At 57.5% G+C, this 21,489-nt stretch overlaps 1 protein-coding gene across 1 annotated transcript; it reads left to right on the plus strand.

Annotated features, from left to right (window-relative positions):
* The first annotated feature begins 471 nt into the window (after window positions 1–471).
* On the plus strand, window positions 472–19,691 carry LOC144930622 (RING finger protein 112-like). The gene is made up of 14 exons (XM_078853078.1): window positions 472–663; window positions 1,408–1,674; window positions 4,708–4,923; window positions 5,344–5,481; window positions 5,812–5,916; window positions 6,221–6,271; window positions 7,346–7,402; window positions 8,155–8,241; window positions 9,107–9,236; window positions 9,391–9,521; window positions 9,727–9,780; window positions 11,524–11,598; window positions 11,894–12,166; window positions 17,271–19,691. Exons 2-14 carry the CDS (start codon window positions 1,426–1,428, stop codon window positions 17,832–17,834), a joined length of 2,130 nt encoding a protein of 709 aa, XP_078709204.1. The 5' UTR covers window positions 472–663; window positions 1,408–1,425; the 3' UTR covers window positions 17,835–19,691.
* Window positions 19,692–21,489: the final 1,798 nt, after the last annotated feature.

A 21,489-nucleotide genomic window follows, 5' to 3' on the forward strand; every position in this document is an offset into this window, starting at 1 on the left:
CCCACTCCTGCTCTGCCCCTGCCCCTTCTTCCTGCCCCTCCCCTGAGTGCGCTGGGCCCTCGTGCCTCCCCCCAGTGCCACGGAACAGCTGATCCGTGGCAGGGGGAGCTGCTGGGAGGCAGGAGGCGCTGGGAGGAGGGAGAGGAGCTGCTGGGGGGCTGCTGGCGGGTGCCTAAGCCTGAGGGCGTGTGGGCGCCACCAGAGCAAAGGTCTGACCCGTGGTAAGACTGCAGCGCAACCAGGGCCTGGGCAGGAGGCCTGGGACATGTGAGGAGCAGACTGTGAACTTTCCTTCCAGCCCCATAGATGGTTGTTTCTAGTCTCCCGGGGCCCTTTGGGTGGGGCCCCTTGTTCCTTGAACTGTGCCCATTTTCCCCTCTGGGTCAAGGGAACTGGTGCCAGGACTCAGATCCATTCGCCGTCCAGTGCTACTGGGGGCCTGCAGAACCAAACCGGTCTAGGGAGCCGCCCCAAGAGCCCGGCCTCGCTCATGGCTCCGGGTTACAAAACTAGAGAGTGAAAGTGGAACTGAGCAGACAGCGGCCAGCCGGGCTCTGTGCAGAGCCAGACACGCAGAGAGCCAGGGAGGTGGTGGGGGACACCCAGAGACAACCGGAGAAATTGAATTAACCGCAGGGTCTGCGCTGGAGTCTGCTCACCAGGGTGAGCTACAGGGCAAGAGGGAGCCCAGGGCTGGGCTAGGTGGGGGCTGCGGGTCGGGAGTGAGGGGCACTGGCAGGGCTGGGGGGGCAGGGCTGGGCTCACAGGGGCTAGGGGTCGGGAGTGAGGGGCACCGGCAGAGCTGGGGGGCAGGGCTGGGCTAGCAGGGGGCTGCAGGTCGGGAGTGAGGGGCACCGGCAGAGCTGGGGTGGGGGGGCAAGGCTGGGCTAGCAGAGGCTGTGGGTCAGACATCAGGGGCACTGGCATGGTTTGCTCTGGCCAGATGCCATTTATCCAGAAGCCCCAGTGCCCTGTAAGCAGGGGTGGGGGGCGGATTCAGGAGGCCCAAAACAGCCCCCCTCTAATAAGAACTGGACCAACTGCAGCTGGCGTTTCCGAGGCCCCTTGGCCGGCTCGTACAATCTCACCCCACAGCTGAACCCACATCCTGGCGGGTCGGGTGCTTCTAGCGGGCTGAACTGGGAGGTGGGGGGGCAGCAATGGCTGTATCATTCCCTGAACTCCCAGGGCCCCCAGGAATCCCAAAACCCCAGAAGCAGAGAGACACTTGCCAGCCCTGCCCCAAAATGGGAGTGGCCAGCGCACAACAGCCGAATGGAAACTTACCCAGCCGAGTGGTGAAAACTAACAATAGAGCCCAGGAGTCCTGGCTCCCAGCCCCTCTGCGGTAGCATCTTAGCCCCGGTGTTCCCATGTGCTAGCTCTTGACCCAGTGGATCTCCCCAGGCCTGTGGGGTCAGGGGGATGGAGCAACTCTGGGAGGACGTCACCTGCTCCATCTGCTGGAACGTGTTCAGCGACCCCGTCTCCATCGAGTGCGGCCACAACTTCTGCCGGGGCTGCCTCTCGACTCACTGGAGCCAGATCTCAGCCCAGGGGCACCGCTGCCCGGAGTGCCGGGCTTCCTGCTCCAGGAATAGGATGATCCCAGACACACGTGTCAGAAACCTGGTGGAGAAAATCACCAAGCCTCAGCAGGAAGAGCCGGAGCCGGTGAGACCAGACGGGCCGGATAAGGGGAAAAGGAGCTTTCTCTTGTAGGGGATTCTGGGCCCAATCCAGCCCCAGGGCAGGGACTGCCTGGCTCAGGGGAGCAGGGAATGGGACATAGGGCCTGTCCCCTTTAGAGGGAGCCAGTCCTGATCTGGCCCCAGAGTGGGGACTGGCTGGCTCAGGGGGTGGGGAAGGGGACACACAGACTCAGACTTGTAGGCCAGAAGGGACCATCATGATCATCTAGTCTGACCTCCTGCAAGCTGCAGGGCACAGAACCTCACTCACCCTCTCCTGTAATAGACCCAGAACCTCTGGCTAGTCACTGACATCCTCCAGTCGTGGTTAAAGGACTTCAAGTTACAGAGACTCCACCATTTATACTAGATCAAACCTGCAAATGACCCGTGCCCCATGCTGCAGAGGAAGGCGAAAACCCCCCAGGTCTCTGCCAGTCTGAGCTGGGGGAAATTCCTTCCCAACCTCAACTATGACGATCAGTTAGACCCTCAGCATGTGGGCAAGACCCACCAGCCGGACACCTGGGTGTCTCTAGTAACACAGAGCCCTTCCCATCTAGTGTCCCATCACCGCCCGTTGTGGGATATTTGCTACTGGCACTCGCATTTGGGCTACATGCCATGGTAGGCAGTCTCATCAGACCATCCCCTCCATAAACTTACCAAACTCAGTCGAGAAGCCTCCAGAGCCGGGTGGCTGGAGAGCGGCGGCTGCTGGCCAGGATCCCAGCTCTGAAGGCAGAGCCACCGCCAGCAGCAGCGCAGAATAAGGGTGGCCTGGTACGGTATTTCCACCCCTACTTCCACGCTGCTGCTGGCGGGATGCCGCCTTCAGAGCTGGGATCCCAGCCACCAGCCGCCGCTCTCCAGCCGCCCGGGTCTGGAGGCAGTGCAGAATTAAGGGTGGCAATACTGTGACCCACCGAAAATAACCTTGAGACCCCGCTCCTCCCCCTGCAACTCCCTTTTGGGTTAGGACTCCCAATTTGGGAAATGCTGTTTTGCCCATGAAATCTGTATAGTTTAGGGTAAAAGCACACAAAATAACAGATTTCCCAGGTGAAGACCAGATTTCACCATCTGGGAGGCATTTTTCATGGCTGTGAATTTGGTAGGACCCTAGATATTACCCTTGACTTTTGCAGATTAATTAGAAATCCTTGCTATTGGGCTTGCAATTTCATGTGCTAATTTCCTTAATATTCGAGGATGGAAATGATCCAGGCCCCCCAGTTTGCTCCCATTAAGTTGTTTGAGTCTGGTTTCCATTTCAACCAATTCAGTGACAATTTCTACTCCCGTATTCTTGTTCTCATTAGCTATCTGGCCACAAGCTTCTCCTTATGCTTCTTAAAAACTGAGGCCATGCCCATATCTTTAGGTGTTGGCCCATGCAGCCTGTATCTTTTATCTCCACCCCATCCTCAGCGCTTATCGGTCCCACTTCTTCTTTCCTTGTTTTCTTTTTCTTTATGAGGCTAAAGAACTTTTTCCTGTTGGTTTTAATTTTTTTGCAAGTTCAAATTCTGCTTGGCCTTTGGCAGTTCTCATTTTATCCCGACATGGATTCCTCCCAGTTTCCATTCCTCAGAGGCTTTCTGCTTTCTCTTAATCACCTCTTTGAAATCCTGGTTCACCCAGTTTGCTCAGCAACCCTTCCCTATGGGCTTTTTCCTGGATGCAGACTGCAGAGAGTTCCTGCATCTTTGACAAACCCTGTCCACATCCAGATGTGCAGGCCAGGTCACTTCCCTGCCTAATTCCCTTAATTTTTTGAAATCCAGGATCCCCAGCTGCTGACCTGTTTTGGTTTATCCTTCCATTTAGTTAAATGGAATTAGCTCATGGCCACTTGAACCAAGGCTGTCCTCTACAGCCAGTTCTTCAGTGCGGTCCTCGCTACTTACCGATACTAAATCTAAACTGGCATCACCTCTTGTTGCTTTGGTCACTGATGAAAAAACCTCTCAGCTGTCTCACCTCCAGGATTATCTGGGCCCTGCCATGATGAGCAGCACTTCTCCAATCTCTGTCACAAAAATTAAAGTCTCCCATGATCACACAATTCCCAGTGGTATTTATTTCATTCAAGCTATGAAAGGGGTCTCCATCCATATCCAAACCAGATCCTGGAGGTCTGTAGCAGACCCAAGACACTCTCCCAGGGGAGCCCCTGGTACCTTTCTTCCCCACAGTGATCTTGACCCAAAAAGATTCTGTTTCACCCATTTCATCCCTTCTCATTTCTTTCCACTCCACCTCTTCATTAACACACAACGCTACTCCGCAACCTCTGCCTTTTGTCTTTCTTCCCTGTACCCCGGTCATGGCTGCTATTGCACCATGTGTCTGGTTTCCTGTCCCATACCCGTAGTTTTAGTTCCTTCCCTTTTGTCACCCGGGCTCATCGCGTTGCTGGGCAGACACCTCACTGCTTCCACTTGGCTTTGCTGCCGGTATCGGCCACCTGACTCTCAGCGTCGGTGCTCTTGGCACTATCGTTCCTCTTCTCATCTCTTCTCCTGCCCTCTGTCGTTCCTTTCTCCGTTGCTCCTACCCTCTCCTCCTGCCTCCCGCTCGGTGTGAGAATCAGGCCTGGAGGTTCCATGAGCATCTCCCAGAGTTCCTAGTTTAAAGCCCTTTTCATCAGCTGTGCCAACCTCCACCCCGGAAGTCTATCCCCCACCCTGTTCAGGTGGCGTCCGTCCCAGGAGACCAGTCCTCTGTCCGTGAACGCCTCCCCGTGACCGAACATCCCCACGCCCACCTTAGCCCCACTGCCTGACCACTTGTTGATCATCAGCGTCTTGTCTCACCTTCGCTCTTCTCCAGGGACAGGTAGAATCCCACTGAAGATCCCCTCCAGGGAGTGCTGCCCCTGATCCAGCCCCAGGGCAGGGGACTGGCTGGCTCAGGGGGTAGAATGGGGCACAGGGCTCTGATCCAGCAGGGAGCAGGGGACTGGCTGGCTCAGGGGTGGGGTCCCAGCTCTGACGCTGCTCTCTCCCTGCAGCAGGGGCCGGGGTCTCAGCTGGAGCTGGGGCGCCCGGTGCAGCTGGCGCGTCTGGATGAGGAAGAGAACCTGATCCTGGACAAGAAGGCCCTGAGCCGCTGCCTGGAGCAGGGTGGGGCGGGGGACGCCCCCGTCTGCGTGGTGTCCATCGTTGGGGAGCAGCGCTGGGGCAAATCCTTCCTGCTGAACTACCTGCTGCGCCGGCTCCGGAGCCCGGTGAGTGTGAACGGGAACAGGAGTGAGATGGGGTGTGAGCGGCCCCATCCTGCCCCCTGCTGGAGGGCTCAGAGTTGCACACGTGTGTGTGAGTACACACACCTCATTGCATGTCTGTCAGCCTGTCTGCCTGGTACTCTGTCTGGTAATATTGTCTGTCTGTCTGTCTATCTGTCTGAACCCGAGCAAGTCTGTCTTTCTGTCTGTGTGTCTGTCTGGAATGCAGCGTGTCTGTGTGTCTCTGACTGTTTATCTGTCAGAATCTGAGCACGCCCATCGCCCTGTGTTCCTCCCCGCCCCACCCTAGTAAATTAACCCCCAGCCCTCTCCCAGGGCTTACAGTCTGGAGTGTGCGGGGACCAGTCACTCTTCTCCCCCACCCTGCACTGACCCCTCTCCCTGCATGTTCCTTTCCGGCAGGACGCGAGGGACGGGTCGTGGATGGGCCGGGAGGATGAGATCCTGGAGGGGTTCGAGTGGCGCGCGGACGAGGAGCGAGTCACCAACGGGGTGTGGGCGTGGAGTCAACCCTTCTGGGTTCCCACCCAGGGCGGGAAGGTGAGTGGGGGCATTGGGGGTGCATAGGAAAGGGGGAAGGAGACATGGGGATGCTGGGAGAAGGGAAATGGGGGAAAGGGCTGGGAACAAAGGCAATGGGGAAATAGGGAAGGATGGAGACATGGGGAAGGAGGCCCCAGGGGAACCTGATGGAGACATAACGGGGGGGAATGGAGAGGAGCGAGAGGAGGGAGCTAACACTGGGGTGGGCAAAAATGAGATGCCAGGGGCCATGGGGGTGGAGCAGGGGGCAGGCTCTGGGGGCGGAGGGGCCATGGGTGGCTGGACAAAGCCGGGAGCTGACCTGGGGCTCTCCCTCTTGGCCCCCAGGTGGCCGTGCTGCTGGTGGACACCGAGGGCTCCATGGACATTGCAATGGAGAAGGAGACCAGCATCAAACTCTCCGCCTTCTCCATGCTGCTCAGCTCCTATCAGGTTGGGGGTCCCCGGGGGGGCGCTGTGCTGCAGAGCACAGTCTGGGGGCTCCGCAGGGGACATTTCCCCCAGCAGTCCGGGCTGGCCCCAATGTCTCACTGGGGCACTAGGGGGCGCTGTGCTGCAGGGAGCGGGGCAGGGGCTCAGTAGGGGGCGCTCTCCCCTGGCAGGCAGGGCCGGCCCCGATGCCCCCTGCAGCACTAGGGGGCGCTGTGCTCGGGGCGGGTGACGTGGCTGGGAAGGGGCCTGGGGCGGTCGGCCCTGCTCGTTGCTGTAGCTCTGTCTGTCTCCTGACTATTTGCAGATACTGAATATTTCGAATAAGGTGAACGACACGGATCTTGAATACCTGGAGGTGAGGCCAGGCAGCCTGACACAGAACGTGGCTGGGCCAGGTTCTCCCATTAGCCCCACAGGGTTATTATCCCTCCCCATAGCTCCTGTGGGGAAACTGAGGCCCAGATAAAGAAACCGACTCTCCCACGGTCACGTGGGATTCTGGATTCAGCACTGTCACCCTTAGCCTAGCCTGGCTGTCTGCTTCCAGGTGTCCGGCGTGGGCCCCTGGGTCAAAGTTAGGACCCCTCCCTCCCCTCCAGCCCAGCTCCACAGTCAGTGGGAAGTCTGCTGGGGCCAAGTCCTTGGGCGGTTGCTCTGCCCCCTGATCTGCTCTGCTCTTACCCAGCCCCAGCCCCAGCCCCGCCGGGTCGAGCCCCTGGCCGTCACACCCTTAGTGACATCTCTGCCACCTGCGACATACTGCGTGTCCTGCCCCTTTACTGCACCCCAGGGGGGATTCTCTGTGCGGGGGAGGGGTTGGCTCTGGGAGGGTTTTTATCTGTCCACACGGCCCTGGGTCCAGTGGGGGGCAGAAACCTGGTTAACGTGGAGCTAGAGCAGTCCAGGGAGAGCTCGAGTAATCGCCACATGGCCGAGATTGTTGGAGGCGCGAGCAGAGCCGTGGTGTCACCCCCGGGGCTGGGCAAACAGTGCTGGTGGCGTCTGTCAGCCGGAGGCAATGGGGCTCTGTGGGTTGGAGGGTTCATCTCAGGAACCCCTCAGGGAAAAGACCTCACATTGGGCTCACTGACCCCCCCCACCGCCACGGGGTGCCCTGGAGTGAAGGAGGGAACCCTGGAACAAGACTGGCTCCTCTGTGGGGCATAGGATCCCACAGCCGCCCCCACCACCCTCTTGGCCGGGGGCATCCCACTTCTCTTTCCACCCCGTGGAAAATATCTCCATCTCTCTCCAGCTTCGTTTTGCACTCGCTGGGCCTCGCTCTCTGCGATGGGCGGAGGGAGCGGCTCAGATGGGGATGGGGGGCAGCGATCAGGCCCCTTTCTGTTCACCTGCAGGATGACCCCGCAGTGTAAATGCCTCCCATGCCCCAGACTAGTCCCCCACCCCTCTTCTCTTTGCTCTACAGATGTTTGTGCGTGTGGCCGAAGAGGTGGGAAAAGCGTACGGACTGGAGCCCATTCAGGTGAGACGGCTTCCGCCATCCTCACCCGCCCTGGCCCGTGTATCCCTACATGGCACCCCCTCCCCTGCGGGCATTGGGATAGGGACGTTATGGGTAACTCCGCTGCTGCGGCTGACAATACTTATAGACACAGCACCACCCCGTATTCACCGTGAGGGGGCCTCCGTCATGCCGCTGGCCAAGATCCGTGAGAACAGCGACCTGCCTTTGTACGCAGGCCTCTTCAGCTCCCTGCCAGCCCCCCTGTCTTGTAGACGCCCTTCAGGGTCATTTCCGCCACTACAGGACATGACAGTGCAATCGCCTCGGTGCAACGAGTGGTCAGCGATGACCGTCATTAATCACTGACCCCACCATTGGTCCACCACATTTCGAGCTGCCAAGGCACCTGGGCTGGTTCCTAACAGGACAGGGCAATTGTGCAGCCCGTCTCTTCAGATGGGGTTTCTCTGATGACCAGGGATGTAGCTGTGGTCAACTTCAGCCTATGTCTCATATCCTTGACGAGTGCCCACGGACTTCGAGGGTGGGCTACTGGCTCTGCACCTGGCTGATGACTATGCTGTCAGATGGCTGGGGACTTTGAGCATATGCTGAAGACCTCTCCCCCACTCCACAGCCTGCTCCAGCCCCATGCACCCCCTGCCCCATTCCCTCGGGGCTGAGGTCTTCCCTCCAGACATCAACCTTCTCCCCAACCCAGCGTCCCCCCACCCCCAGAGACCCTCACTTCCCTCCTGTCTCCCCTGCAGCATCTAGACCTGCTGGTGCGGGATTGGAGCAGCTCCCTGGTCCTTGGAGCCGAGGGTGGGGAGCAGCATCTGAGACATGTCCAACAGGTGACTGTGGGACTCAGAAAATGGAGGAATGGGACATGGGGCCTTTCCCCTCGAAGGGATGATGGCTCCAGTGTTTCCAACCTGGGGGAGGTGGGACCGCAGGGAGGTTGTGTGAAGGGTGGTGGGGGGGGTCCCAAGTGCAGGGCTGGAGTTAGGGTGTGGCAAGCAGAATATTTGTCCAGGGCCCTGCACCATAGGGGACCCTGCAAAGCTAAATTACTTGCTTCAGCCCTGGATGTCCGGGCCTCAGGCATCGGCTTCAGCCCCTGGCGGTCGGAGCTGAAGCTGAAGTCCGAGTTTAAGGTGGAAGTCACCATTTTTTTCAAGTACAGGGGTTTAGATTGTCTTTTAAGGCCAAAGGGAGTCACCAGCACAACAAGGCCGAGAAACACTGGGCATGAGTTTAGCCGCTGACGTCTCCAAAGAATCCATCCGCACGGAGCAACCTCCAGCCGGGGGCTGCAGATGCAAAGCTGGACTTTCCCTGCAATTGCTGCTCCAGGCCGGGCACCTGTCGCTGCCCTACACTCAATGAGCCCAGACAGCGTGGAGGAGGAAGCAGCTTGATTGCAAAGGGGAGAGGAGAAAAACCAGGCCAGGGGGAGTGAAAGGAGCAGGGTGGGACAAGGAGTCTGCAGAGACTGGGACCTGGGCTGGGGAGACAGGGGCTTGGAGCGGGGAGACTGGGACTGACGGACACTCCTTTCACTTCCTGCCATCCCCTGCCTTGTTCACTGCCCCCCTTCCAACATCTACAACAAATGAGGCCGGGCCCCTCCAGACCCTCTCTGACTGCCTGGCAGGTCTGGCTAATGTTAACACAGGTGTTTGTGTGTCAATGTAACCATTGCCCCTGTCTCGGCAGAAGCTGGAGGCGAGGTCCCCTTGCAAACACCCCAAGGCCCTGGAAGCGCTGAAGAGAAGCAGCAGCCGCTGTTACCTGATGCCCTCCCCTGGCAAGCGGATCACAATGGGGAGCGAGGGAAGGCTGAGAGGTAACGGACCCAGGACAGCGGCTCTAAGCCCCCTGCCCTGTGCAGAGCAATGTGACTGGGGCGCTGATCATGCCCGTGCGTGGCAGGTAGAGAGAAGGGGGATCAGACAGGCCCTGTATTCCCCCACCATCGTCCATCTCTCTCCCCTTTGCAGACATGGATGATGATTTCCGGGGGAGCCTGAGGGACTACGTCACCGCCCTGGTGAGCTCGGCTGGTCAACACATCTGGATGGACCAGCATGGGGAGATGCTCACTGGGACACAGCTCGCTGCCAAGATAAAGGTGGGGACTGGCCAGCTGTGCTGGAGGGAGCAGGAAGGGGATGCTCTCTCCTGCAGTCAGTGATGACCCCAATACCCCCTATTCCCCAGCTGCCCCACCCCAGAGGTGGTTGCATCTCAGCTCCAGGTGAGCTGTCCCCATGTTCCCAGCCTTTCTAAGCCCTGTGGAGTCTGTGACGTGATGATTTCTTTTGGTTCCTTTGCAGAATTTATCTGATGTGATGAAGAACCATTGCTCTGGCTTCTCCTCTCCCTGTCAGGTACCGTCTCTGTCTCTGAGCTGATCATGGGGTGTCTCCCCTCACCCGTCCACGTCAGGGTTGGGGCAATGTTGGGATCTGGGTCCATGCTGCGGGAGGTGACTGGGAAAGAGTCTGGATGAAATCTTATTTTCTTGGACTCCAGGGTAGAAGAATTTCACTAGCCTGGAGAGCTGCTGGTACTGGAGTGTTCATCCCACCTACAGACACGTCTCCAATCCTTGAGACCCATAGCACCAAACCCTGTTTTTCCCCAGGCAGCTCCTGTTGGTGTTTAAATGAGAGGAGTTTTTTAGAGCAGGTCTGAAAATGGGGGTGTTTTTCCTGCAGAAAACTTGGAGTTTCCAGCAAAACCCCAAAATATCTCTTGTGTGGAAAGGCCATTGCCACAGCTCTTGGGAATTGTAGGTCTTGTGCCTCACGCTCTCCATTCTCCTCTACGGGTTGGGCACCTGGTGGAACTACTCATCCCATGATGCACTGCAGGTACCAGACACCATCACTCCCCTCCGCAAGAGATAATCATTCTCCTCTGTGGGTTGGTCTTGCAGCTTGCACCACACCTCCCATGAGACCAGCCCACAGAGGAGAATGGGAGGTTAAGGCAACCAAACTACATCTCCCACCAAGCGCCATGGTATCCTTTCCTGGTGAGGGTGCAGTGCATCAAAGCTGCAGGGCACCATGGGAGGTGTAGACTGACCTGAGTGCTGGGGGTAGAGAGGAGAATCAGGCATCCCATGAACCACATTTCCCACGATGCACCAGCATCTCCTCTCCTGGTGCATGTATCATGGCCCTGGTGCATCATGGGAGGCACACGCAGTGGCAGGGGAAGAGGGCAGGACAAGGTGGATTCAGGGGCTCTGATCGCTGGCCCCTCTGGGGAGTGGGGGGTAACCACGGCACAGCGTGCTCCAGCCATGCCCCCAGCCCACCCCCTGTGCTGGGGCCGGCAGCACGGACCTTTCCACCCAGCGTCACGGGGCCTCTGGGGAGCTGGGAATTGGGCCGGCTGAGCAGAACTTCTGCCCTGGCTCCTTCGGTCTGATCTGCCAGCCGGGCAGCGTCCCAGCACAGCCCTCACCGAGCCCTCCACGTCCGAGTCATGCCACCTTCCCCCGCAGCCGGGCAGGACCCAGGGTAGACAGACCCTTTGACATCGTCTGTCAAGTTCTCTTGGGCGTCAGCCTCAGATGGGCTGCGATAGGAGCTACGTGAGGAGAATCAGATGCGGGAAGCTTCTCTGCCCGGGGAAAATAGACCGGCCCAGCTAGAACAGAATAACTACTCCACAACAGCTGCACAGAAGAGCCTATTCCAGAGTCCACAAGAAGATTTAACCCAGCCCTCAACCCCAAAGGAGAGCTGAGATTCACCTGGCTCCTGGAAATCAATAATAAAACCCGAAATCCCACCAGACCTACGAGAGCCGCTGTCACTGATGCTCTCTTGGGCATGAGCCTCAGGCCGAGCCCGGCTGGGACAGGGGTTTTCAAAGTCCTCGGCTCCAGGAAAGTGCCACAAGGGCAAAGTGCAGGTCGGGGCAAGAAAGGGAGCCGAGGCTGGGCTGCTGCGGGGATCGAATTGAAAAGTGGTGGCACCAGCAGCCCCAAGCAGCTTCCACACGGGCTGGCGATCTCGCTTTGTTCCATGAGGTTGCTGCGGTGGAAGCTGCAGCCCCTAGGTGGAGTCGGGGCCCCATAAACTGCGGCTCACCCCAGCCTTGTCCTCCCGGCACAGATGGCCATCACCTTCCACAACCAGAGAGTCCTGGACAGGGCCCGCGCAGACCACGCTGTGTTTCTGAAGGAAAAGGTGAGTTCAGGGGTGTCGCTGTGCCCCCAGCCAGGGGAACCCCAGGGAAACATCCCAGCCAACCCCGTGGGTTATGGGCTTTGTGGCAGGAGAGGAGACCTCATATTCACTTTCAAGGGGCTGCGGAGACGGGAGACTGCAACCCCGGCACAGCAGTGGCCTGGATCTCGGTCAGGAGGGTGGAGGAAGGTGCTGTGCTGTAGCCAGAGGGTCTATTGGTGAGATGGGGTCGCACACCCGCCCCTTCTAGCCCCTTGCACCCCACTATTGTCCCCTCCTCTCCGGCCCAACGCAGGACGGCCTGTCCCGGTGCATGGACGACTGTCTGACGGTGGATCCGAGCGCAATGGCGCATCAGTTCATGGAGCAGCGCAGGGCACTGCTGGAGCGGTGCCGGAAGGAGGTGAGGGAGCTGAAGGAGGAGACGCTGCTGACGGCCCTAGAGGCGGAGCTGACTCGGGAGGCCGAGACCTTCCTGGAGACCTACCGAAGGCGCTATCAGCATCACACGAACCAGAGAGCCCTGGCCAGGGCCCGCGCAGCCCACGCTGAGTTTCTGAAGGAGAAGGTGAATCTGGGGCAGGAGGGCTCTGCCTCCCACCCGGGGAACCTCAGGGAACCATCCTGGGCAGCCCCCCGGGCTGTGGGCTTTGGGGATGAGGTGGGAGTTCAGATTTCCAGCTCCCAGGGTGGCTGAAGAGATGAGAGACTCCAATCCCAAACCTTGGGGGGGGAACTCAGTTTTGGGGGTTCTGGGCAGCACCTGGCATGATGGCAGCCCCGATCTCAGTCCAGAGAACTGTGCCTCACCCAACATAATGGGGGCCCAGTCTCAGTCATGGGGAGAGGGGTGTGCAGCACCTCGCACACCTGGGGCCCCGATCTGACTTGGGGGGTTGGTCTGTGTAGCAGCTGGCATGACGGGGGGTCCAATTTGAGTTGTGGGATCCTGGCACGATGGCAGCCCTGATCTCAGTTGGAGGGTGTTTGTACAACAAGGCCCCCATCTTGGTCGGGTTCTGTCACGGAGTCCCCGGGCGATGCTCGGGAACTGCTCCCTATGCAGCCAGGCAAGACTCTGGGGAAGTCTCCTCTCAGGGAGCAGCCTGTCTTCAGGACACACAGCTCACACAGCTTCCACCTTCCTGGGTCTGACCTCGGAGCATTCAGCATCCTCTCTGCCCCTCCGTGAGCTTCCAACAGCGAGTCCCCCCATGCCGGGTCCTGGGGAAGCCAGGGGGACCTGCCCCCACAACTCCGCAGTCAGATGTGACTCTCAGCCAGCCAGGAAAACAGAGGGTTTATTAGATGACAGGAACATGGTCTAACACGGAGCTTGTAGGTGCAGAGAACGGGACCCCTCAGCCGGGTCCATTCTGGGGGGCAGTGAGCCAGACATCCCCATCTGCACTTCACTGCATGTCCCCAGCCAGCCCCAAACTGAAACTCCCTCCAGCCCCTCCTCCTCTGGGCTTTGTTCCTTTTCTGGGCCAGGTGGTCACCTGATTCCTTTGTTCTCCAACCCTTCAGCTCTCACCTTGCAGGGGGGAAGGGCCCAGGCCATCAGGTGCCAGGAAACAGGGTGTTGGCCATTCTCTGTGTCCAGGCCCCTGCACACACCTGCCCTCTAGGGCTCTGCAATGATCATACACCCTTATCCCGCCACCTAGAGACTTAAGAACTGCATGGGGGAAACTGAGGCACCCCCACACTATTCAGAGGAAACATTAAGAACAGTCCCACTTCGTCACATCTCTCCCCCCTTCGAGATCGAACTGAGCGGGGTCACTTTAGCCGGTGACCTGGGGAAGTTCGAAGCCACCAACATTCCAGTGGATGCCCCAGCATCTCTCCCATTCCTTGGTGGGAGTTACACCAGGCCCTTCCAGTTTCATGCTCTCCCTTAGGTTGCGGTGGTCAATAGTACTCTCATGCCGCATGTGCGAAGGTTTATGTGGTCCTTTTGCCACCCCAAAACTCCCGGGCATCAAACTGGGATCGGGTCTTCTCCCAGTGCTCCAGTCTGGAGGCCTGCAATTCGGGCTCTCTTGGTTAAGAGCCCCCATCTTGACCTGGGCCACATTCACAACAGAACATTTCTGGCTGTTAGGAACTGAAACTTTCTTGATTAAATCACGTTCACCCCCTTCAGTGGCAGTAAACTGCTTGCAAAGACTCCATGAGGATTCCTTTCCCTAGGGCTTTTCTATGCAACAATTCACCCTTCACAGAAATTCTGCCCTTACCCTCTTCACCTAGGGCTTGCTCTAGAGGAACACTTTCCTGAGCAACAACAGACTCTTTCTGGGTCTCCCTTACATCCAGAATTACCTCTGGCCCATCCGGCGGATTCCTACACAATCCTCTTTCAGGCAAACTTACTGACTCCCTAGATAAAAGGTCAGAAGCATTCTCCTTCCCTTTGCCACACATAAGTTCAGGAATCTTTTCCTTCTTGCTGCAGGTTTCCACACCCTCCGTAGGTAACACAGTCAAATAATCTTTCTGCTCTCCTTGTGCCCTGGCTAGGACCTCACCCTGATTAGACAGAGTTGCTGCACCCTTTCCCAGCCACACACTAGCAACGGGCAAAATACAAGCACCAGAATTGTCTGGGCTCTGGGATTTTACATAGACACTAACTGGATGCGACCTAGTTACAGGGCCATTCTCCCGAGCAGACACAAACTTAGGACCCTTCCCTTCCTGGGCTTTAGCTGAATCCAGAACCAGCTCTGAGACAACTGCACTACCCTCAACCAGCACAGGCTGAAAGGCCCCTTCTGTCTGCTCCACAGACGAAGAAGAGCCGGACACACTTTCTCCTTTCCCAGACACACAGCTTGGGATCTCATTCCCCTTGTCCCAGCACACAAGGCTGGTCACAGACAACTGCTTGGAGACCAGGGTAGCTCCCTCCACAGGCAAGTCAATACCCCTGACAGACACAGACACGTTTCCTTCACTGTCCCAATTCTCCACCCAGCTAACAGGTTAGGTCCAGGGACTCTCATCTTCCACTCTCCTCGCCTTCCCACCCTGCTGACTAGACACAGCCATCAGCTCACAAGGCTGCCTAGGCTCATCCAGGCTCCTTACCAAGCACCTTGCCACTCCCCACAGATCCCCTGCCCTGCCTGTGTCTCCCCCACTCAGCTGGGGTCTCAGCTCCCACTGTGCTCAGCACTGCCCTTGCTGTCCCAGTGGGGGTAGGCAGGGAGCTCGCTGCTTTCCTCACTGCATCAGAGCCAGCCTGAGCCCCCTATCCGGTGTGCAAGACGGCGGGGAGCATCTCTCTGTCCCATCCAGCCCCAGGGGTCTGGTTACAGGCAGGCAGGTAGCCTGAGCCTAGCAGCTCCTCCCCACTGCCAACCAGGTCATCTGCATTTTCACTGACCATTTCCCTCTCCGCCGATTGGTTCCCTGGATTCAAATTCAAAACCTTGGCAGTTACTGGAGCAGGGCCTAGATCCTGTCCAAAGAGACACAGTCACCCCACAACAGGGTCTCGCAGCTCGTATCCTGGAGAACCCAAACGACCAGCCAGCCCCACCCCTCCTGGGTCTGCACAGGGATCTGGGCCATAGGCAGGGCGAGGGGCTTCGTCCCTGGGACCCTCACCCAGCTCACACAGCCCCTCAGCATCTGAAGCTGCACCACCCAGGGCCTGACACCAGTTCTCTCTGTCCCAGGATCTCGCCACCCCAGGAATGTCTCCCCATTGACCATCACCTTCCGCTCCCGGTGGTCAAGGGGCCTGGCCCCAGGAAACTCCACACAGACATATAGGTTGGGGTCAGGAGTGGGAGCCTGTCCACCGCCCCACCCATCTGGCTGACAGAGTCTATGGCCTTGGGACCCAGCAAGGGAGCTAGACACCGGGGCTTTTCCGCAGGGTCCCCCTGGTTCAAATCGCCAGCCTGCTCAAAGACAGTGAGGTGGCATCCACATCCCCTCACCTCCTTAACCAGGGGCAGCAATTTAGTCTCGAGGCTCCCTGCGGAACTGGCCCCCCGGGGTCTATCCCCACTCACCCCTGGGGGGTCCCCTAGGCCTCTCCGCCCCACCACCGCCAGTTCATGCTGCTGCTGCTTCTGCAGCTCTTTCTCGGGCTCTCGCTGTCTCTCACAGTCCTCTTGCTCTCTCGGACTCAACTCCAATCCCGTCCATCTCGATCCCCCGGTGGGGAACCCGATCGTGAAGACCCTCGTCTGGTCAGGGACAGGAGTCTTGGCGATGCCTGGCTCCCACTCCAGCTGCTCCCAGATCCTGCCATAGCCCCATTGGGGGTCAGGAATCTGTCCCTTAGAGCGGTCATCCTCCTCCAGCCGCACGATGAACTGTGCTTTGGTGAACTTTCCAACGCTCAACCCTCTCTTTCTGCACAGGGTTACAATGTCCTTCTTAAGGAGATGATGACAGGCCATCACTCCGCTCCTCCCAAGTTGTTGTGGACTCACAGGCCTGTGTGCTCTCAGCTCCCCACGGTTTCCAGGGAGAACCCCTAGTGTGCCAGCCCTTCTCGAGGTCACCACCTCTTTGCCAGGGTCGCGCGGCAGACTCCTCTGCTTCTTGGACTGCTCACTGCAATCCCCAGGGGAACCCTGTTACTGCACAGTCCTTCTCTCTCCAAGGGCCAAGCTACAGCTCCTCTGCCCCTGAGACTGCTCCGCGCAGTCCCAGGGGGACCCCATTACTGCACAGTCCTTCTCGCTGGTCACACACTCCCAGGGGTTAACCGCCCCCCGAAACCGCTCCTCTCTGAGCCTTCAGCAGGCCTGGTCCTCGTCAATCCCCCTTCGTTTTACTGCTCCCCAGTCACTTACTGCAGAAAGCGCCATCCACGGGGTGCAGTACATCCCACCGCTAACACCAGTTGTCACGGAGTCCCCGGGCGATGCTCTGGAACTGCTCCCTATGAAGCCAGTCAGGACTCTGGGGAAGTCTCCTTTCTGTGAGCAGCCTGTCTTCAGGACACACAGCTCACACAGCTTCCACCTTCCTGGGTCTGACCTCAGAGCATTCAGCATCCTCTCTGCCCCTCCGTGAGCTTCCCACAGCGAGTCCTCCCATGCCGGGTCCTGGGGAAGCCAGAGGGTCCTGCCCCCGCAATTCCACAGTCAGACGTGACTCTCAGCCAGCCAGTAAAACAGAAGGTTTATTAGATGACAGGAACATGGTCTAACACACAGCTTGTAGGTGCAGAGAACGGGACCCCTCAGCCGGGTCCATTCTGGGGGGCAGTGAGCCAGACATCCCCATCTGCACTTCACTGCATGTCCCCAGCGAGCCCCAAACTGAAAAACCCTCCAGCCCCCTCTTCCTCTGGGCTTTGTCCCTTTCCCAGGCCAGGAGGGCACCTGATTCCTTTGTTCTCCAACCCTTCAGCTCTCACCTTGCAGGAGGGAAGGGCCCAGGCCATCAGTGGCCAGGAAACAGGGTGTCGGCCATTCTCTGTGTCCAGACCCCTGCACACACCTGTCCTCTAGGGCTCTGCAATGATCATACACCCTTACCCCACCGCCTAGATACTTAAGAACTGCCTAGTGGAAACTGAGGCACCCCCACACTATTCAGAGGAAACATTAAGAACAGTCCCGCTTCGTCACAGGGTCTATGCAGCACTTGCCACATCTAATACTCTTGGCTGTCTCCTCTCCCTGCTACTGCAGGACACCGACTCCAGGAACCCACTTAAATGCCTGAAGGTGAGGCCGGGCAAGATGGCCGAGCAGTTCACAGAGCGGCGTGGGGACTTGCTGCGGCAGTGCCGGACAGACATGCTGCTGAAGAAAGAGGCCCTGGGGACGGAGCTGGAGAAGAAGCTGAGGCAGAAGAAAGAGACCCTGCTGACGGAGCTGGAGAAGGAGCTGATGTGGGAGGCCGAGAGCTTCCTGGAGACCTACAGGAAGCGCTTCAAGAGATTTGCCATTGCAGCGGGCGTTGGGGTGGGGGGGCTGGTCCTGGCACCGGTGGGTGGAGGTGCTGCGGCGGGAATTGCCGCTGGTGCCATTGCTGCTGAAGCTGCGGTGCTCGGCATCGCTGAGGCGGTGGCCATTGGTGCTGGGGCGGGTGCCGTGGCTGGGGGGTGCATGGGTGGGGGCGTGGGATGGGGAGTTGGTAAGAAGATCGCCCAGAAGGATAAGAACCGGGCCGAGGGCACCGCCAGCCAAGGGGAGGAGGAGGACGGCATGGACGAGCAGTCTGATAAGGCCCACCTGATCATAAAATCATAGAACCATAGAATATCAGGGTTGGAAGGGACCTCAGGAGGTCATCTAGTCCAACCCGCTGCTCAAAGCAGGGCCAATCCCCAATTAAATCATCCCAGCCAGGGCTTTGTCAAGCCTGACCTTAAAAACTTCTAAGGAAGGAGATTCCACCACCTCCCTAGGTAACACATTCCAGTGCTTCCCCACCCTCCTAGTGAAAAAGTTTTTCCTAATATCCAACCTAAATCTCCCCCACTGCTTCTTGAGACCATTACTCCTTGTGCTGTCCTCTTCTACCACTGAGAACAGTCTAGATCCACCCTCTTTGGAACCACCTCTCAGGTAGTTGAAAGCAGCTATCAAATCCCCCCTCACTCTTCTCTTCTGCAGTCTAAACAATCCCAGTTTCTTCAGCCTCTCCTCATAAGTCATGTGTTCCAGACCCCTAATCATTTTTGTTGCCCTTCGCTGGACTCTCTCCAATTTTTCCACATCCTTCTTGTAGTGTGGGGCCCAAAACTGGACACAGTACTCCAGATGAGGCCTCACCAATGTCGAATAGAGGGGGATGATCATGTCCCTCGATCTGCTGGCTATACCCCTACTTATACATCCCAAAATGCCATTGGCCTTCTTGGCAACAAGGGCACACTGTTGACTCATATCCAGCTTCTCGTCCACTGTAACCCCTAGGTCCTTTTACGCAGAACTGCTGCCTAGCCATTCGGTCCCTAGTCTGTAGCGGTGCATTGGATTCTTCCGTCCTAAGTGCAGGACCCTGCACTTATCCTTATTGAACCTCATCAGATTTCTTTTGGCCCAATCCTCCAATTTGTCTTGGTCCCTCTGGATCCTATCCCTGCCCTCCAGCATATCTACCACTCCTCCTAGTTTAGTATCATCCGCAAATTTGCTGAGAGTGCAATCCACACCATCCTCCAGATCATTTATGAAGATATTGAACAAAACCGGCCCCAGGACCGACCCTTGGGGCACTCCACTTGATACCAGCTGCCAACTAGACATGGAGCCATTGATCACTACCCGTTGAGCCCGACAATCTAGCCAGCTTTCTACCCACCTTATAGTGCATTCATCCAGCCCATACTTCTTTAACTTGCTGACAAGAATACTGCTAAAGTCAAGAAACAATACATCCACTGCTTTCCCTTCATCCACAGAACCAGTAATCTCATCAGAGAAGGTGATTAGATTAGTCAGGCATGACCTTCCCTTGGTGAATCCATGCTGACTGTTCCTGATCACTTTCCTCTTGTGTAAGTGCTTCAGGATTGATTCCTTGAGGATCTGCTCCATGATTTTTCCGGGGACTGAGGTGAGGCTGACTGGCCTGTAGTTCCCAGGATCCTCCTTCTTCCCTTTTTAAAAGATGGGCACTACATTAGACTTTTTCTAGTTGTCCGGGATCTGATCTGAACAGTCCACCCCCCAGCCCAATCTGTGGGTGATGAATGTGGTGACAGGGCTGTAGCGTGGCCCAGACATGTCAACCACAAACCACTCCACAGCGGGGCAGCTGTTGCCCACAGATTCTAAGAAGGGACATTGGTCGAACCCACTCCTGAAAACTTCCAATGACTGTGTGACACCCAGGCCCATCGGTACCTGCTGGCAGCGGGTTCAGTGCCCTGTGTCAGCAACTCCTAACAGGCCGGACAAACTCGCTGCACCTAACACACCGCTGTCATGGTATTTAGCCACAAATAGTGTCTTGTAATGCATCAAATGCATCCCAGGAGCATACGGTATTGATATCTGTGTGAAATGTCGGCCCTGTCATGAGGTGAGGAGCTACGCGCATATGTGCATATGGAAAACACATTTTCAAGTCTGAATAAAGGCAGGGTCAGCAGACAAGTTTCTGCCAGATGTAGGACGTACATTTGTCAGTCCACCTCCGTTGACGTCAATTAAACTTTGTAAGCCAGCCTCATGCATGCCCCATGGACATATGAAGGTAACACAAAGCTATGGGGTCATCATGCTGGAGAATAAACCATGGCGGGAGGGGAACATGCTCCTGACTTTCAGGCTGAACAAACTTTCGGTGGGTAGAAGGAGAAGGTAAATGGATGCCCCTGTATCCTTCACCGCTGAAGCAAAGGGGCAGCGATTCGGCAAGAGGGGGCCCAGCGGTGCTGGTCCGAGATGCAAGGAGCTTGGTTTAGGTGGGGTAACCTGCTTTAGCCTGTTCCATTTGGACTCAAGGAAGCACGTTACAATTTTGCTGTATGTGCCCCCTTCTGCCAGCGGCATCGGCAGCTACCAGGGCCAGGTCGAGGTCGAGCCCTTCCTCTCTCTGCCCCCAGTCATCTGGGAATCTGTAACAACTCTGGGCACCTTTGCCAGGCAAGTCTCTACCCACTCTCCATTGCAGAGGTTTGAAGAAATGAACTTTGCTGGGGGCAGCAAAGGGAAGGGAAGGGCCGGGTTGAACTGGGGACGTATATTTACAGTTTAACGCCATCCACCATTGTGTACCTCAGGGCGCATCAGTCACAGTCCCAGCAGTTGGACCCTGAACGCAGTTTGTTCTGCCCCCACCCTCAGCTCAGGGCTCCCCACTTCTTCACTCACAGTTTGAGTTTCTGGGAGTTCAGGAAAATCAGGGCCTCTGGCCCATGAGCAGCTCTGGGGGTCTATCACCTGCCCAGCAATCGCGGTTCCAGCAGCTAGGACAGGGAGGCCTCACGGGAGTCGCTAGGCTGCCATGGATGGCTGCCGTGAACTCCTCTGCTCCCGCTGTAGTACGCTTTCCCATGGCGGTTCCCCCACCGAACCCTGTTGGGCTATGGCTGAATCCAGCTGCTGCTTTGCTCTGCCGTTCAGTCTACTTGTCCCGGGCCGGAAAACTGGCCTTTGTGGTGAGCTCTGCCTAGCCAAGGCAATTCCAGCTCTTCACTCAACTCTTCTAGATGCAAGGGGGTTGCGGGTTTTTATGTACCAGCCATGTCTCTACCACCCAAAGAGTTATTCCCGCCACGGCTGTGAAGCCCCTCCATCTTTGCCCCCCATCTCCGTCCAGGGCTCTCACCCCGCCTTGGCCAACATCCACGTCATCAGAGTGACCCCACACCTGGTTCTTGTCCAGGCGGGTTGCCCGCAGGGTAAGCTCAAAAATATGGACCCCAAGTACAAACCTTAGTCCCAGTATACCCCAATGTCCCTCACCAGTGCTGAGGGTCCAGGCCCTGGCCAAGGGTCCAGGGAACCTGCCCAGGGCTCCACCCTTGCACCAACTGTCCCCTCCTAAAATATTTCAAGGGAGACGAACCAAGATTCCTCAGCCACATCCAGGGCATCCAGTGACCAAAGCTAGAGCCTGAAATAAAAACTGAGGCGGGAGCATCCAGCCCGTTACTCTGTGCAGAGAGAGATGCAGAGAGCGAGGGAGGCAGGGAAAACATCAGAGACAAATGGGTCTGCGCTTGAGTCTGCTCTCCAGGTTGAGCTACAGCAGCAGAGCTGTGGTGGGGAAAGGAGGAGCCCAGGGCTCGGCTAGCAGGGGGCTGGGGGTTGGGTTTGAGGGGCACTGGCAGAGCTAAGATCCATGGCTGAGGGTATCTCAGCAGCAGGACAGTCCGAGACCTGCCAGGAGGCGGAGCAGAGCTGGCTCTGGCCGTCAGAACTGCCAGGCTTGGTGCCCAGGTCTGCTCCA

This window comes from Lepidochelys kempii, chromosome 6 (assembly GCF_965140285.1).
Source record: "Lepidochelys kempii isolate rLepKem1 chromosome 6, rLepKem1.hap1, whole genome shotgun sequence".
In the NCBI taxonomy this organism is placed as follows: domain Eukaryota; kingdom Metazoa; phylum Chordata; order Testudines; family Cheloniidae; genus Lepidochelys; species Lepidochelys kempii.